This window comes from Xyrauchen texanus, chromosome 39, assembly GCF_025860055.1.
Source record: "Xyrauchen texanus isolate HMW12.3.18 chromosome 39, RBS_HiC_50CHRs, whole genome shotgun sequence".
Lineage (NCBI taxonomy): Eukaryota > Metazoa > Chordata > Actinopteri > Cypriniformes > Catostomidae > Xyrauchen > Xyrauchen texanus.
In genome coordinates, this window is record NC_068314.1 from 31166541 (window position 1) to 31184070 (window position 17530).

The 17530-nt window shown below is 38.3% G+C and overlaps 1 protein-coding gene across 1 annotated transcript; it reads left to right on the forward strand.

Annotated features, from left to right (window-relative positions):
• The first annotated feature begins 389 nt into the window (after nt 1–389).
• On the forward strand, nt 390–14765 carry LOC127633011 (catechol O-methyltransferase B-like). The gene is made up of 6 exons (XM_052111868.1): nt 390–519; nt 9702–9873; nt 10801–10918; nt 11357–11550; nt 12673–12804; nt 14451–14765. The coding sequence occupies exons 2-6, from the start codon at nt 9703–9705 to the stop codon at nt 14628–14630; spliced, it is 795 nt and encodes a 264-aa protein (XP_051967828.1). The 5' UTR covers nt 390–519; nt 9702; the 3' UTR covers nt 14631–14765.
• Nucleotides 14766–17530: the final 2765 nt, after the last annotated feature.

The window sequence follows — 17530 nt, forward strand, 5'->3', positions numbered from 1 at the left end:
TAACACTTTTAAATATATATATATTTTTTTTTACAGCATCATCATTTTTCAAAATTTCTGCTCATATGGATTTGTAATGAGCAAATACACACATTTTCATTTTTAGTAGGACTAAACCTTCAATGCAGTGCTCAGAGGGACAGCTCAACAATACAACTGGTCAGATTAAAAGCTTATCTGTTACCACGTGCATTTGTTCTTTATAGTGGTTTGGATTAATGTTTTTTTTTCTTTCTGTGTGTGCCGTAAGGGTGTATATCTGCCCAACAGACTTACAGCAACACATTCCTCACTGCTCAAATCAACCCTGTAGTGGAGAGAGAGGGTATTAAAGGGTCAGTGGAGAGAGAGAGAGAGAGAGAGCACAGCTGATCAGAGTAGATGTGTGCATTTGCTTCCATGCAGTTGGATTTGTGAAGAGACTCCAGATCCTCAAGTGAAAAAGTGAGAGAGACATTTTGTAAAAGGCGAAGAGAGGGGTGAAGCGTTTGAGTGAGAAGGTTCCAGTCCTCTGGGAAAGTAAGTGCTGTTCATTTTCTGCCTTATGTTTCATTCTTAAATTATATTATATTGCAAAGTTATTTATTATAGATTTTTAAATTATGTGTAATGTTCATTAGAAACATACCTGGTCTAATCACCTTTCAGGCCAGTCTATTTAACAATTCAATAATACATATCTCTATATTGTGTCATGGTGGTGGTAATTGTGTTTGTCTCACTTTTGCAGATGTTTGCTTGGACGGTGTCTAGTCTAAAATTAGAACCGTTACCCTAAAGCAACTCAATTTAGGTTCAATTTAGTTTTGTAAATGGTGCACTGTATGTGTTGTGGTCAGCCGATACCAATTATCGCATTTGCACACCACCGATCATGAGTGATGATTAAAGGAATATTCTGGGTTTAGTACAAGCTAAGCAAAATCGACAGCATTTCTGACATAATATTGATTGCCATAAAAATGTATTTCGACCCGTCCCTCCTTTTCCTTTAAAATAAAGAACAAATTGATGTTACAGTGAGGCACTTACAATGGAAGTGAATGAGGCCAATTTTTGGAGGGCATAAAGGCAGAAATGTGAAGCCTATCATTTTATAAAAGCTCTATAGATACATTGTTTCTGTTAAAACTTGTGTAGTATTTGAGCTGTAAAATTGTTGAAATTGCTGTGTTTATGGTCATTTTATGTTGTCATGGTAACAAAGTTGTAAAATGGTATATTACTTAACACAGAAAAAATTTTGTGAGCCATTTTATCACACTCAGATAGCGTAAACACACATATTGTTTACATCTTATTGCAATACTTATGAAACAGTGAATATTTGAATATTTCATGATTGGTCTCATTGACTTTCAATGCAAGTGCCTCACTGTAACCCATATTTTGCGCCTCATTTTTATTTGCGATAATATCTCTTAATAAGCAGTTTTTTTTGCGATAATATCTCTTAATAAGCAGTTCTAATTCATAATGCAATTCCTCTGCTGATGTAGGGAATATTGCTTTTCTGATACATTTAATATATCCAATGGTATAGATTATCAGCAACACATTTGTGAAACCCAGATCCTGCAGTCTGCATTGTAAAGCAGTTTCACTCAGTCCTTTTTAACGGACATTTAAGAGGATTTTCTCACTAACAATGGCCTTTCAGCAAAGTGTCTGAGCTCCGCGTTCTGCTCATGATTCCGGCTACATTTGTGTATATGTTTAAAGAAAGCCAGAGAGGCACTTGCCATGGCCCACTCTTTCCAAGGGTGCTATGCTCTTTGTCTAATAGCTCTTAGCTTGTTGCATGCAACTCTAAAATCCGACTCAAGGGTCAGTATCTCTTGCTCCCCGTGCCTAGTTAGGTCTCTCTTATTAACTTGGGATGGGAATTAGTTCCTCAACAGTTTGATTAACAATTCTTTAAGTGCTTTTGAGGATTAGATATTTGGAAATAAGAAACTTAATTCTTAATGGATTTACATATTTTAACAGAACAGATTCTTGCTTGTACTGACTTTTCTTCACTGACCACTAATTACAAATAAACTCACAATTTATATCTTTAACACATTGTCAAATAAATCCAGTATTTATTCAGATTTATGTGTCTCAAGTTTTAAGAAGGCCTACACATAAAACAGTTAAACAGTTCTTGATTGAATTGGATACTTTCAGTTTCATTCACTAAAAAGAACCAGCTGATGAGAATCATTAGTTTGAGAATCAGTCTACACTGGTCGCTGTATATCTTGCGCTGTTGATTCAAAATAACTGGCTAATAAGGGTCTTCGTCCAGAATTGGACTACACTGTTTGCACTGTATTGCATTCAAAAGTCAGAGTTATAAAAGTCATATGTTCAGGAATCAGACGACACTGTTTGTGCTGTAGATTCAAAAGAACCAATTCAAGAGAGTCATTGTAACAGATTCACACAATGGACAAGGAGGAGGTGGGAACCAGCTGAGCAGTCAATGTAAACTTTAAATAAACAAATGAACAAAACACAACATAAAACTGTTTACAAGCAAAACACACACACACACAAGACTGCTGTGTCTCTCTCTCTCTCTCTCTCTCAAACTGGCATCCCCGGCTCCTCTGTATCCCTCTCCCATCTGATTGGGCTGATTCAGCGCTGGGTGTCCATCGTTACTGCCCGGCCACGCCCTCCTCCTTCAGTAATCAGACTACACCGTGTTTGGGCTTTATGTTTTGCACTGTAGATTTGAATAATCCAATTCATAAGAGTCATTCGTTCGTGATTTGGAATATACTTTTTGTGCTGTAGATTCAAAAGAACCGATTCAATCAGGATTCGGGAATCAGACTACACTGTTTGCTCTGTATGTGCCGGACTGTGGATATAAAAGAACCAATTCATGAGAGTAATTCGCTCATAAATTGGACCACATTGTTCTCGTTGTTCATTTCGCGCTGAAGAACTACTCATGAGAGTCATTCATTCAGGAATCGGACTACACTGATCTTGCTATATGTTTTGCAATGTAGATTCAAAATATCGATTAAAAAGAGTCATACATTCTGGAATCAGACTACACTGGTCACGCAGCATAAAAAGGATTTACGAGAGTCATTCTTTTGGGATTCGTACTACACTGGTCTTGCTGTATGTTTCAGTAGTTCGCAATTTAATGTAATCCTTCCATGAGGGTAGTCTAAACGTGTTTGGCTCGCTGTCCCTGGAGGAGGGTCCCCCCTGGACTTGTAATGAGGAGGCTGATTGGAGTGAATGGGAGAGCCTACGGCCTGGGCATAGTGACTCTTGCTCCATTCGAACGGGAGAGCCATACTGCATTTGAACAGGAAAGCCGTACTGCGATTCGAATGGGAGAGTCATACTGCATTTGATACTCGCCAAGCTTGAGCGCACACCCTGGGATAGGATTTACATTTACATTTATGCATTTGGCAGACTCTTTTATCCAAAGCGACTTACAGAGCCCTTATTACAGGGACTTATTACAGGGACAATCCCCCTGGACAATCCCCCTGGAGCAACCTGGAGTTAAGTGCCTTGCTCAAGGACACAATGGTGGGGCTCAAACCAGCGTACTTCTGATTACCAGATTACCAGTTATGTGCTTAGACCACTACACCACCACTCCCTGATTTGCAGTGAGGTCCTGGGGTAGTACATATGAGTTAGAGGAGAAAGGGACTTGCAGTTGCAAAGTTAGGGCTTGTTTAGGCTGCGGTAAGGCATAGACGACAGGGGCTTCGGCGAAAGCATGGTAAAATGCTGAGGCAGCAGTGGATTGGTATTAGAGCCATAAGTGAATGTGGCAGAGGGAACCTGAAGCGGCTAGCTGGGGCTCAAGATTGGGCAGGCATCTGCATTCTGCTGAGATAACGGCCTCGCTCAGCTATCTGATAGTGGGTGTACATTGTTGGAAACATTGGAAGCAGGGCTACCACTACTTGCTGCATCCTAGAGGGATGGGTTTATGGATAATATAACATTTATGGATAATGAAAACAGTTATATGTAAAACATGCATTTGCAGAAACGCCTAGCATTAAATGGTGCTGGAGATTGGGGTTACAGATGAATAGTTGAGCCAAGATCGTAAAAGGGGATCCCCTGTAAAAGCACTTCTACGAATATATAGCTATATATATATCTATAAGCACAGAGAACATAAAGGGAAGTCAGAAGAATACAGACCACATTTACTTTAAATTACAGATTGCATATTCCTAAATTACACTTATTCAAAGCATTAAAGTATTGCTAATAATTTTTTTCCTATGCCTGCAACTTGATTTAGACCTTTACAAAATGTAATGTGCCCATGCAAAACAAATTTCACTTGCAATTTGATTTACTCTTTCACAAATCTCACCCTGCGCATGCAAATCATTTAGGCACTATTTTACCTTCATAGTTTGATCTTGTTTGTCTCCAGAGCACAGTGTTGATGTGAGACATGTTATTTGTGTATGTGACAGTAAGTGGCTCCAGATACATGAAAGAGAACCTCATGAGATGACGAGGGTGCAGCTGATCATATCTGTACCACTATAAAGCAAGCAGCGGCCTTTATCATTTGATGTCAAGAGGATCTTTTTTTTATTTTTATAAATAAAACATTTTAATCTGATAGTAATCCCAGTTTTTACCAAATGTAACTGTAATCTGAATACTTTGGATTTTATGCTAGTACTTCAAGTTTACTACAAGTATTCCTTTACTCCCCAAGCCTGACTATATGGGTGCCGTTTTGCAGTAGTGTGGTGAATAAATGCGATTTATTAACTGAAATATTTTGAGTATGAATCAAAACGTGAAGCCGTTACTTTAAGCTTGAGTGGAGCGCAAGATTATGGCATATTGTTGAAACATTTTAAAGTCATACAGCAATTGGGTTCTATGGTCAAGTTAAAATTATTTATTTAATAATTTAAAAAAAATTAAAGCTGTAATAGAGCTCAAGTGGCATGAAGCCGGAGCAGTGCCCATTCGCGGAGGAAGCCTCACACTATAGGGACTGCCCCGGGTGGAAAAATAGGATGAGAGGACTCGTGTACAGCCATAGGTGGCAGTACAACAGGTATACAGTGAAGCAGTAGCCTCAATGCCAGGTCTGCTTCTGTGAGAAAAGAAAAAGAAATGTGCAAAACAACGGTTAAATTGCCAGCTAGCGTTGCCACAAAATATGAATAGTTGCTGCTGCAGCAGCTTGGTGAATAGCGCAATGAGTGCGACGGAAGAGCTTATCTGATGAGGGTAGTGTGTCATCCAAAACTGTTGCATGGATCTGTCATGGGTAAGTGTGGGTGGAGCCAAATGCTGGATAAATCGTTGCAGCATGGATGTAAGCATCTGTTTATATACGCTTACCAGGGCGATATGATTGGTCAGATTAAATGAACATGCTCCTCCCAAACTTTGTTATGAAACTCCATTTCAACCTGTAGATTCAAAAGAACCAATTCAAGAGAGTACTTAGTTCGGGAATCAGACTACACTGTTCACGCTGTATGTGCCAGACAATAGACACAAAAGAACCGATTCATGAGAGTCAATCATTCGGAAATTGGACCACACTGATCACGATGTATATCTAGCACTGTAGATTCAAAAGAACTGTCTCATAAAAGTTATTCATTATGGAATAATAGTACACTTAGACTGATTAGTAGCAGGAAACACTTTCAGTATTTTAGCACCATGTCCTGTCCGCATCGGTGGAAAAATACACGTTCGAGAACAGTTAATGGAACCGGAAGTCATGAAAACCATTTGTTTTCGGTATGTTTTTTAAAAACATTTTCATCGAACTGGTTCTCAGTTAGAGTGCCGACAGCAACATGTCACAGTAATAGCAACCAAATAATCACATGAGAGGTGCACAGTAAATGGGTTTATTTGCTGCATAGTAACCACCCATCTCATTAAACCATGACAATAGAAGAATGACTGGAGAGATGAAAGCACAGCATTGAATGTGAACATTAATTTCCATATATATTCATCTAATGACCTGCAGGAGTGCAGAACTGGGCTGTGGGCTCTACCAGAGTAATCAGAGCCTTATCATATTGGATATAGTTGGTGTCCATGTGTTGTCTTGAAAGGCATAGAATCTTATTATTTTAATACTGAATGTACACAACAGATCAATGCGATGCACTTGATTGTGCATAGCACAGCTTGTAGCCTAATATTTGGTTTGTCAGTGTTTCACTGTTATGTTCATTATAAGACCTCTGTAAAGCATGGCTTGCATAAACATACAGAGAAATTGACTTATTTTTATATTTCATTGACTTTATTAATTGACCTGTATTGTACAAGATTGTATGAAGCATTCAGTCCCCGCCCAAGTTACCCAGAGGACACATTGAATTTCTGTATAAGGGGGTGGGCAGAATTTACTGTAGAGCAGGTGCAATCCCATGAAAATGCTGTGAATACATAACTGAAGCCATAAATGTGCAAGAAGTCACCCTGTTCTGCCCTAGAAAACATTGTCTTTGTCATCTATGCCATGATCCACCACTGAATAACATAACAGTTCAGAGTCAATTTGATATTTTTTCTGGGGCTTAAAGTCAAAAATGGCATGTGGTTGAAATGTCTAGAGACAACAAACCCCCCGGTTCTCTGGTTCCAGGAAAGCTCCCTAGAACTGAACATTAGCAAGACCAAAGAGCTGTGTTGCGGGGGGTGCCGATCACCTGACACCACACACCCTCTCTCTGGATCACTCAGGCTTGTAGTGTAGGTGGTGGAACAGGTTGATAACTTTAAGTACTTGGGCACTGAGATCGACCATCGCCTGTCCTTCAAACAGCATGCAGGTAACAGCGCATGTTTCTCCTGAGGAGATTGAAAGGTTTTGATATCAGAAGGGATATTTTAACATTAGTATACCAGTCACTCATTTAATCAGTCCTCACATTTATTATTGCACCCTGGTATTGCACCCACTCATTAAACAGGCAACTGAGGTGGCTCAGCGGTTGAGGCTCTGGGTTACTGACCGAAAGGTCGGGGGTTCAAGCCCCAGTACCGCCAAGATACCACTATGGGCCCTTGAGCAAGGCCCTTAACCCTATCTGCTCCAGGGGCGCTGTTTCATGGCTGACCCTGCGCTCTGACCCCAGCTTAGTTGGGATATGTGAAAACAACTGCATTTCTTTGGCTCTGTACCTGTACTCTGCACAATGACAATAAAGTTAAATCTTAATCTTAACTCAACTTACCGGCACCACACAAACCCAACTTTCAGACCATCACAGTCACACAGTAAAAAGAAAGCCAGACTCTATCACTACGGACCCTTCACACCCCCTTCATCACTCTTTTCAGCCACTTCCATCAATCAGGCAGCCGTTTCAGAGCGCCTCTGACCAAAAAGAGAATTTACCGAAACTCTTTATTCCACTGCAATATCCATTTTAAACAAGGCCAAATAGATTGTCACAATTTTTTATATATATATATATATATATATATATATATATACACTCACCTAAAGGATTATTAGGAACACCTGTTCAATTTCTCATTAATGCAATTATCTAATCAACCAATCACATGGCAGTTGCTTCAATGCATTTAGGGGTGTGGTCCTGGTCAAGTCAATCTCCTGAACTCCAAACTGAATATCAGAATGGGAAAGAAAGGTGATTTAAGCAATTTTGAGCATGGCATGGTTGTTGGTGCCAGACGGGCGGTCTGAGTATTTCACAATCTGCTCAGTTACTGGGATTTTCACGCACAACCATTTCTAGCGTTTACAAAGAATGGTGTGAAAAGGGAAAAACATCCAGTATGCGGCAGTCCTGTGGGCGAAAATGCCTTGTTGATGCTAGAGGTCAGAGGAGAATGGGCCGATTGATTCAAGCTGATAGAAGAGCAACTTTGACTGAAATAACCACTCGTTACAACCGAGGTATGCAGCAAAGCATTTGTGAAGCCACAACACGCACAACCTTGACAGCAGAAGACCCCACCGGGTACCACTCATCTCCACATCAAATAGGAAAAAGATGCTACAATTTGCAAGAGCTCACCAAAATTGCACAGTTGAAGACTGGAAAAATGTTGCCTGGTCTGATGAGTCTCGATTTCTGTTGAGACATTCAGATGGTAGAGTCAGAATTTGGCGTAAACAGAATGAGAACATGGATCCATCATGCCTTGTTACCACTGTGCAGGCTGGTGGTGGTGGTGTAATGGTGTGGGGGATGTTTTCTTGGCACACTTTAGGCCCCTTAGTGCCAATTGGGCATCGTTTAAATGCCACGGCCTACATGAGCATTGTTTTTGACCATGTCCATCCCTTTATGGCCACTGTGTACCCATCCTCTAATGGCTACTTCCAGCAGGATAATGCACCATGTCACAAAGCTCGAATCATTTCAAATTGGTTTCTTGAACATGACAATGAGTTCACTGTACTAAAATGGCCCCCACAGTCACCAGATCTCAACCCAATAGAGCATCTTTGGGATGTGGTGGAACGGGAGCTTCGTGCCCTGGATGTGCATCCCACAAATCTCCATCAACTGCAAGATGCTATCCTATCAATATGGGCCAACATTTCTAAAGAATGCTTTCAGCACCTTGTTGAATCAATGCCACGTAGAATTAAGGCAGTTCTGAAGGCGAAAGGGGGTCAAACACAGTATTAGTATGGTGTTCCTAATAATCCTTTAGGTGAGTGTATATATATATATATATATGGACTTGCATACTTGCTCTTATTAATTTATGGAATTGTTTGATTTTGAATGTAATTTTATGTGAGTCTTTCATGGGTGTATGTTTGGATGTTGTTTGTGAGCCCCTAACCTAAGACAATTTTCTATCATCATGTGATAGACAATAAAGTTTTTTTTAATTGAATTGTGTAATTATGAAGCTATTACATGTATTCAGGTGTATACTAGCAAGTTAGTTAGGACTGAAACTAGTGATCTTCCTATTACACAAATAGGTAACAAGAGTGGCCTTTTACACATTTGTAATAATACTTTTATTACACATATATAACTACATTGTGTAGGCACATGCTATATATATATGTAGCATGAGTTTTGAGTCACAAATATCAAGAAGTTATCTTATGGTTACTTCATTTGACCTGAACAAAACCATTTATTTTTTAAAACATCACAAACAGTCCTGATGATTTAAAGGGTAATTAGAATGGCAACAGAATGGCTGGCAGAGCTGATTACACAACCTTACTTTGATTTGGTGGGCAAAAGTTTTTCAAACATTAATAATATTTTAAAACAAAACCATTTTTTTTTTTAGATATAGGAATAAAATTCCAAACTACTACATTTATTTTTCCAAGAATTTTAACTTTTATTTAGACTTTTTCATTTATTTTTTATGCATCCATATGGCTACACCATGATACCAAAACATATTTATCATCGCAGAGGTGTATTTAAGAAATTGTTTTGTGTGAATTGCATTTTTAATGTATTTTTGAAAAACTTGAGTGATCCAGACAAAAAAATAAAATAATAAAAATGCATGTCATTGACCCCAATACAAATTCGACTGGTCCACCAGGAAAAGTCCCTGTGCTCCCTATGGCCCATACATGCCTAACACTTAATCACCTCCAATACTTTTAATTAGTATAATTTGATCAAATCACCTGATTTGACATATGTAATAAAGGTTTATGAATCTCTCTCCATGTCTGACTCTAGTATGTTCCTGTTGCTGCTGTGCTGGTTTTTTGGAGCCGCTCTGATTTTATATGCCTTGTATTCTTGGATCATCCCATCTGCTGTGCAGTACAATGGCAGTCTTGCATTACTCTGGCATGATGTCATCGTTGAACGCGCTCTTGATACTCTGACCAGGTCATCTCGACCCCAGGTGACTCAGTTAGTCCTGGTTAAACACAATTGTTTATCACTACCCAAAAGTACAGAATTTGTCTTTGGCACCCTGCTGATAAAACAGCACGAATGATCACTCAGCTGTTGTGGTTACACGTGTTTCTTAAAGGGATAATTCGCCCCAAAATTAAACTTACACTCACGCCATTCCAGATGCGCAAGACTTTCTTTCTTCTGCAGAATACAAATGTTGAGATTTTTAAAAGCATATCTCAACTTTGTTGGTCCCTACAAAGCAAGTGAATGGTGACCGGAACTCAGAAGGTCCAAAAAGGGCATAAAGGCAGCATAAAAGTAATCCAAAAAACTCCAGTGGATACATCAATATCTGTTGAAGCGATATGATAGGAGTGGGTGAGAAACAGATCAATATTTATGTTCCTTTTTTACTGCAAATCTACACTTTTACTTTCAGTTCAATATTCTGGTGTGGAAGTGACTTTCACTTTCACATTCAGCCACCTACTGGTTGGTGCTGGTCAAATGTGGAGATTTATAGTAAATATAAAATTTGATTAAAATGAATAAAATATTGATCTGTTTCTCACTCACACCTATCAAATCGTTCTTAAGACATGGATTAAAACACTGGAGTCATTTGGATTACTTTAATGCTGCCTTAATGTGCTTTTTGGACCTTCTGAGTTCTGGTCACCATTCACTTGCATTTTAAGGACCAACAGAGCTGAGATTTTCTTTTAAAAATGTTAATTTGTGTTCTCATGCCATCACACATCTGGGATGGCATGATTGTGAGTAAATAATGAGAGAATTTTCCTTTTTGGGACTGTGCTTTTTAAGACTGACGCACTTAAATTATGATACACTTTTGAAGCCTATGACAAAAAAAATGGTCACTTTTTGTTTCTATGCTTACTGTATGTGTCTGTGTTTTTGTGACCAGCGTCTGTTAAAAGCAGTACAAAAGCATGCAACCCGAGGTGACCCTCACAGTGTGATCTCAGCCATTGATCATTTTTGCCGGCACAGTGAGTGGGCTATGAACATTGGAGATGAGAAAGGTCAGAGCACTGGTTGTACATTTACACTTTATTTGCTGACTAACGTATGTACAGCAATTGTCTCCATTCTACATTTATAAACACATTAGTCCAGGAATTAGTGGCCACGTAAGAGAAATATGTAAATATGTAAATAGATACATGTGGAAATAAATACATGTATAAATGTGGAAATGAAATGCTTGTATGAAAATAGTGGAAATATAAATACAATAATACACATAAAAGGAAATAAAAGTATAAATACAAAAAAAAAATTCAAAGTCAGATTTGCCTTTATTTATTTTTTTGTAAGTATACTTTTATTTATTTATTTTTACTTTTGGCACATTCAGTCCTCCATATTGAGTATGCTGTACACAGATCTGTGCCCCCTTGAGGAGTACATGGATTAAATCCTGCTGTCTTTCATTTGTGCATATGTGTGAATGCACTCAGGCTCTCTCCTGGACTCAGTGGTGAGTGAAGTGAACCCAGAGATGGTCCTGGAGTTGGGCACATACTGCGGTTACTCAGCAGTGCGCATTGCTTGCATGCTTTCTCCTGGATCACATCTTATAACACTGGAGTTCAATGCAGATTACGCAGCAATTGCTCGACAGGTCATTGCCTGGGCAGGTCTAGAAGACAAAGTAAGACCTATTCCATCATACAAACATTCAATGTTTACATACTTTATAATACCTACTCTAGATCCTTAGTATGTCTTAGTGTCTTAGTATGTTTGTAAAAAGTCTGAAAAAGTGAGAAAAGTCGGATGTTTAGAAAACGTTAAAATAGACATTATGACATAAAATGAAGAGGAAATATTTAAGATTTTTCACTATTTCTAGGTTACTAATCAAATAAGCAAAATTTGTTAACTCCTTTGTGCAAAAGGTCATATTTCCTTGCTTCCATTGGATCTATGGAACATTCTCAAATATGCTGGATATGGATCTTTAGGTTTTGCACAAGCTCGTGGACTTCATTCCAGCTCAAGTGCATGCTGTCATTAAGGCAAAAAGGGGGACATACCAAGTACTGAGAACTTCTGAAATTAATTTACAGTTTTAGTTAAACTTAAGGAGTAAATAGCACCTTCAACACAGCGTGGATGAGTGTTAAAAGGTGGTGTGGGTGTGCTTTTTTCATGCACTGGTTTGATTCCCATTTTGCCCCACATTTTCCATCCTGTTCTGTCTCCACTCTTCATACTTCCTTTAATACTACTCATGATAATAAATAAAAATGACAAAACAGGGTGATTGCCTCGCAGTGGTTTGGTCACGTTGATGGTAGGTGAGTTGAAAGAAAGTTTTGATCCCGGTAAAAATGAACCCTGGTTTTACTATAGTAGTATTGTAGTAGCCATGTTTTTGAAGCTATAGTTTTAATACAATTAGCCATGGTGTTGCTAAAGTAATATGGTGTTACTATAGTAATCATTTAATTTTACGGTTACTATAATTTTTACTACAAAATTTCATTGTGAATCTATTGTTACTGTAGTGAAAACATGGTTCATTTTGTAAGGGAAGGTTAGGTTTAGGGGTAGCGGTTGGTGTAGGGTTGTCTGTGGGACTCTAAATAAACATAATAAACAAGCTGTAGTGATGCCACTTTACTGTATATCAATATTTAAATTGGGGGCAAATATTATCTGCCACTTTTTTCACTTAGTGCAATTAGCCTCTGCCCTAATACAATGCAAATACAATTCATCACTTGTATTTTGAGTTTTGAACCAATGTTTAGAAGTTTTATTTCACCAGGTCCAGCTCGTAGAGGGTGCATCTGAAGATTGGATCCCACGCATGAGGGAGCACTTTGGAATTGAAACATTTGATTTAGTTTTTCTGGACCACTGGAAGGACCGTTACCTCCCTGACACAAAACTATTGGAGGTGTGTTTGCATCTAACCACTGCAGTCAGTGGCATCTCTACAATGCAATGTACAACCCCAATTACGAAAAAGTTGGGACAGGATTTAAAATGCTATTAAAAACAAAAAGGAGTGATTTGTAAATTCACCCTTTGCTATATTGAAAGCACTACAACTATACATTATATGATGTTTTATCCTGTGAATTTCATCGTTTAAAAAAAAAAAAATTATGTCCAGTAATTTCAAATCAGATGTTTGCAACATGCTCCAAAAACGTTGAGACAATCGAGTGTTTACCACTGTGAAACATCACTATTTCTTCTAATAACACTTATGAAGCAATTAGCCACTGAAGACACAAGTTTGTCAAGTTTAAAAAGTGGATTTTGCCCCCATTCATCCATCATGCAGGTCTTCAGCTGCACAATTGTACAGGGTCTTCATTGACATATTGTGCGCGTCATAATGCGCCACACATTCTCAATTGGAGATGGTCAGGACTGCTGGCAGGCCAATCTAGCACATGCACTCTCAGCTTATTTGGGCACTATGTGGTTTGAAGTTGTCCTGCTGAAAATTTTGGGATGCTCCTGGAAAAGACAGTGCAGTATATGCTGCTCCAAAATTTGCACATATCTGTCTGCAATCATGGTGTTCTCACAGATGTGCGAGTTACCCATGCCATGGGCACTGACAAACCCCTGGCCCATACAGACACTGGCCTTTGGACCTGGCGCTAAAAACAGATTGGAGAACATGACGGCTGTGATTTTCAAAAACTATTAGAAACATGGACTCATCGGACCAAAAAACACAGTTCCACTTTCCATCTAAGATGAGACTTACCCCAGAGAAGTTGGCAGCGTTTCTGGACAGTGTTGATGTATGGCTTCTCCTTTGCATATTAAAGTCTTAACTTGCATCTGTGGATGCAGCGGCGAGTGCTGTTGACTAACAAAGGTTACTAAAGTAATCCCAAATCCATGTTCATGATATCCATTACAGATGAATGATGTTTTTTAACATCATCAATGACGTCTGAGGGATCAGAGATCATGCACATACAGAAATGGTTTTCATCTTGCCCTTTACACGGTGAGATTTGACCAGATTCCTTGAATCATTTAACTATGTTGTGCACTGTAGAGGGTGAAATACCCCAAAACCTTCCAATTTGTCTTTGGGGAACATTGTTCTCAAAGTGCTGGATATTTGCTGAAATATCTGTTGGCAAATTGTCAAATCTCGTATGATCGTTGTTCTTGAAGGACTAGGTTGTTTTGAGGCTCTTCATATAGTGTACAGTACTATGTATGACACAATTGCCTCACCTGTTTAACATCTCCTGTTTCACATCGCCTTGTTATTTCAACTCATCAAATTGTTATTAGTCTTAAATTGCACCTGTCTCAACTTTTTTGGAGCGTGTTGCAATCAACTGATTTGAAATTACTGCACATTTTTAAAAAAGCAATGAAATTCACAAGGTAAAACGTCATACAATGTGTAGTTGTTTTCAATTTAGCAAAGGGTGAGTTGTTTTTATTAGCAGTTTTCATACTATCCCAACTTTTTTGGAATTAGGGTTGTACTCGCTGCCATTTCTATGTTTCATTCATGATCCCAGCTAATTTTCTGCTCTTCTCTTCGACCTTTATTTATAGGAGTGCCGCCTCTTGAGGAAGGGCACCGTTCTACTTGCTGATAATGTGATCTGTCCGGGAACACCAGACTATCTTCAATATGTGCGCAATAGCCTTTCCTATAAAAGCTGCTATTATAAATCCCATTTAGAGTACACCAAGGCAGAGGACGGCTTGGAGAAGTCTGTGTTTTTGGGCTAGAGACATGCAACAAATAGTGTGTGTTTTTATTTATTTTTTCTTTGCATTAAGTGTTTAAAAGACCTAACTTGAGGTATATTTTGAACAATTTATCCAATTTATCAAACAATTAGTCCACAGAATTAGCTGTTCTTCAAGTCTTTATCAGGACACAGTTGAGCATTTTGCTCTATTAAACACCACATTTTACCCCTCTGTCCCACTAGAGGGTAGAATCACATAATAAATGTACTCTGTGCAGTCTAACAACCAAATGACTGTGTCTTGTCCTGCCCCTCTTTTATCTACCCTGAAGTTTTAGCTGACAAATCAATTATCTTGTTTGCTTGTGCATTTATTTGTACAGACAAAATGACAATTTTCTTTAAATGTAAATCAGTAATAATTGCAAAATGACACAAGAAATCCACAAAAAAATGGATATAGATATCCAAGATATTCATGGAGTCACTAGTGATGCAAAAAAATCACATTTGGTTCGTGTTGGTGATTGAACGTGTATGTTTTGCGGTAATGGCTTTTATGGATTGCAGATTTGTCCAATGTCTTTTGTGCATTTTCTTGTATGTTTTTATGCAACTAATTTCAAGGTGCACTTTGTATGTTTTTTTATGTGTCTTGGACTTAGATTGGCATCAATGGGCATGGATAATTCAAACGCAATAGTTACTGATGCCATTGTAGACATTCACTTTTCACAGTCAGCCATGGTTAATTGAATCCGTGAGTGAAAGCGTCCAATAAAAGAGATTACAGAGCAGTTACAGAGATTAAAGCGAGTAGTATTTGGCTTGTCATGTGATCATAACATGGCAGCCCCCATGAGGGGACCCTCTTCATGTAGAATAAAACAGCTTTAATAAGGTTACTGATATGACTGGAGTCTTCATCTCATGTGTGAGTGGTCGATTAATTTCTTAATTTGTACTACCATTTAATGATTAAAAATTACTGAGTGCACCTTTAATTACCTCAGTGTATTTTGCTGTCTGTAACATCAATTAAGGAGTCCACTTAATTAGCTGCTGCTATGTTACTAACAGTGTTGGGTGCAATCTAATTACAAAGTAATTGATTACTGTAATCTGATAATGTTTTAGTGCAAAAGTAACTTTGTCATTACATTTCAAATTCTTGTTATCAGATTACAGTTACTGACTTTCAATTAAGTTAGTTGGATATACATGTAAACAAATACATTTAAAACAAATTGCATTAATATGGACATCTGTTTGCATTTTTCTGACGGCTGAAGAGCGTGCATCCCTTAACGGGACAATGAACAATTATACAAAATATAGACATTATTTTGAATTCGTTGAGTGTAAAAACACAAGCTTTTCGGTGAAAAGTGCTTTAGAAAGTAACTTCATTGTAATTAGTAATGTGATTACTTTTTAAATGAATCAGTAATGTCAGTAACCAGATAACAATTTAGAGTAGTAATTAAAATAGTAATTTGTAAGGGGGCCTGGGTAGCTCAGCGAGTATTGACGCTGACTACCACCCGTCGCAAGTTCAAATCAGAGCGTGCTGAGCAACTCCAGTCAGGTCTCCTAAGCAACCAAATTGGCCTGGTTGCTAGGGAGGGTAGAATCACATGGGGTGACCTCCTCGTGGTAGCAATTAGCGGTTCTTGCTCTCAGTGTGGTGCAAGGTGAATTGTGCATGGATGCTGTGAAGAATAGCTTGGGGCCTCCACACGCACCGCGGTAATGCGCTCAGCAAGCCACATGATAAGATGCGCTGACTGATGGTCTCAGACGCGGAGTCGCTACACCACCATGAGGACTTAGAGCACATTGGGGATTGGGCATTCCAAATTGAGGAGAAAAGGGGAGAAAATACATGTAAAAATTGGTAATTTGTGGTGCATACTTTTTTTTTATTAACTCACCCAACACTGGTTACTATTATTTTCACTTTTCTATCTTAAGTTTAATTAAATTATAAAAATACTTTTTCATCACCTCTCTGTTGCTTCATTGCACTCAAGCACAAAAAATAAAGTCCACATGTGGACTTAAATAAATAATACAAATAAATAAATAATAAATAATCAAAATACTTAGACAACTACCCTTTTATTTGTTGTACAGATCACTTACATTTCATAATCAAAGTGACAAATCCCATAACTGACACTTGTGTAAATAGATATAAATATTTTACAACAGTGTAAATAAAATATTACAGCCCATTAAAATATGCCTACCAGTTTATAACAGATGAAATGCCCCATAATAAAATAGCCAACATATCCTTGTTTATAAGCCAGCATTAATATTCAGATTTCTTGTTGTGTAAATATTGTGACGTACAACAAACAGTCCAGAAGATACATCTCTCAATTTTGTCTGTCTCACAGCTGACTCCTCCACACACAAAAACACCCAAATAAATACATGAAATGATATTATAGGCTTATAGGCCCTTAAAATGATATCTGGACTGGGAATAATGCTGCTCCACCCGATTACTGGGTTGCTTTAAAATTAAATAGCGAGGACAAATTTATTTTAATAATGCATCCATAAAGCACAAGATATCCAGTGAGCCGTATGTTCATGCTGAGGAAGGGAAAGGCCATTAGCCTATAAAGAGCTGTGTGTGACATACAGCCTTTCTACAGAATAAACTTCAGCCATGGTATTATGGACTAGTGCAAGGCTGCACACTGCCATTTAAGAACACACGTTACCGTGAGGTCAACTAGATTATCTCTCTTTGTGATAAAGCATAATAAACATTATTCTAAAATGAAAAGAGGATCTAAGTAATCATGTATGACTGATGAGACCACAGGTAGGTCATGCATCATATTGTCTCATAAAGGTTGACATGCTTGCAGAATGCAGAGAACTATATCCAGCAGTGTCCACATAAAAAATATATACAGG

Excerpts from the sequence above, each read along its gene's own strand:
- LOC127633011 (XM_052111868.1), top strand. The coding sequence starts at position 9,703 with ATGTTCCTGTTGCTGCTGTGCTGGTTTTTTGGAGCCGCTCTGATTTTA. Across the intron at positions 9,874-10,800 it reads CCAGGTCATCTCGACCCCAG|CGTCTGTTAAAAGCAGTACA; the intron begins GTGACTCAGTTA and ends TTTTGTGACCAG. Across the intron at positions 11,551-12,672 it reads GGGCAGGTCTAGAAGACAAA|GTCCAGCTCGTAGAGGGTGC; the intron begins GTAAGACCTATT and ends TTATTTCACCAG.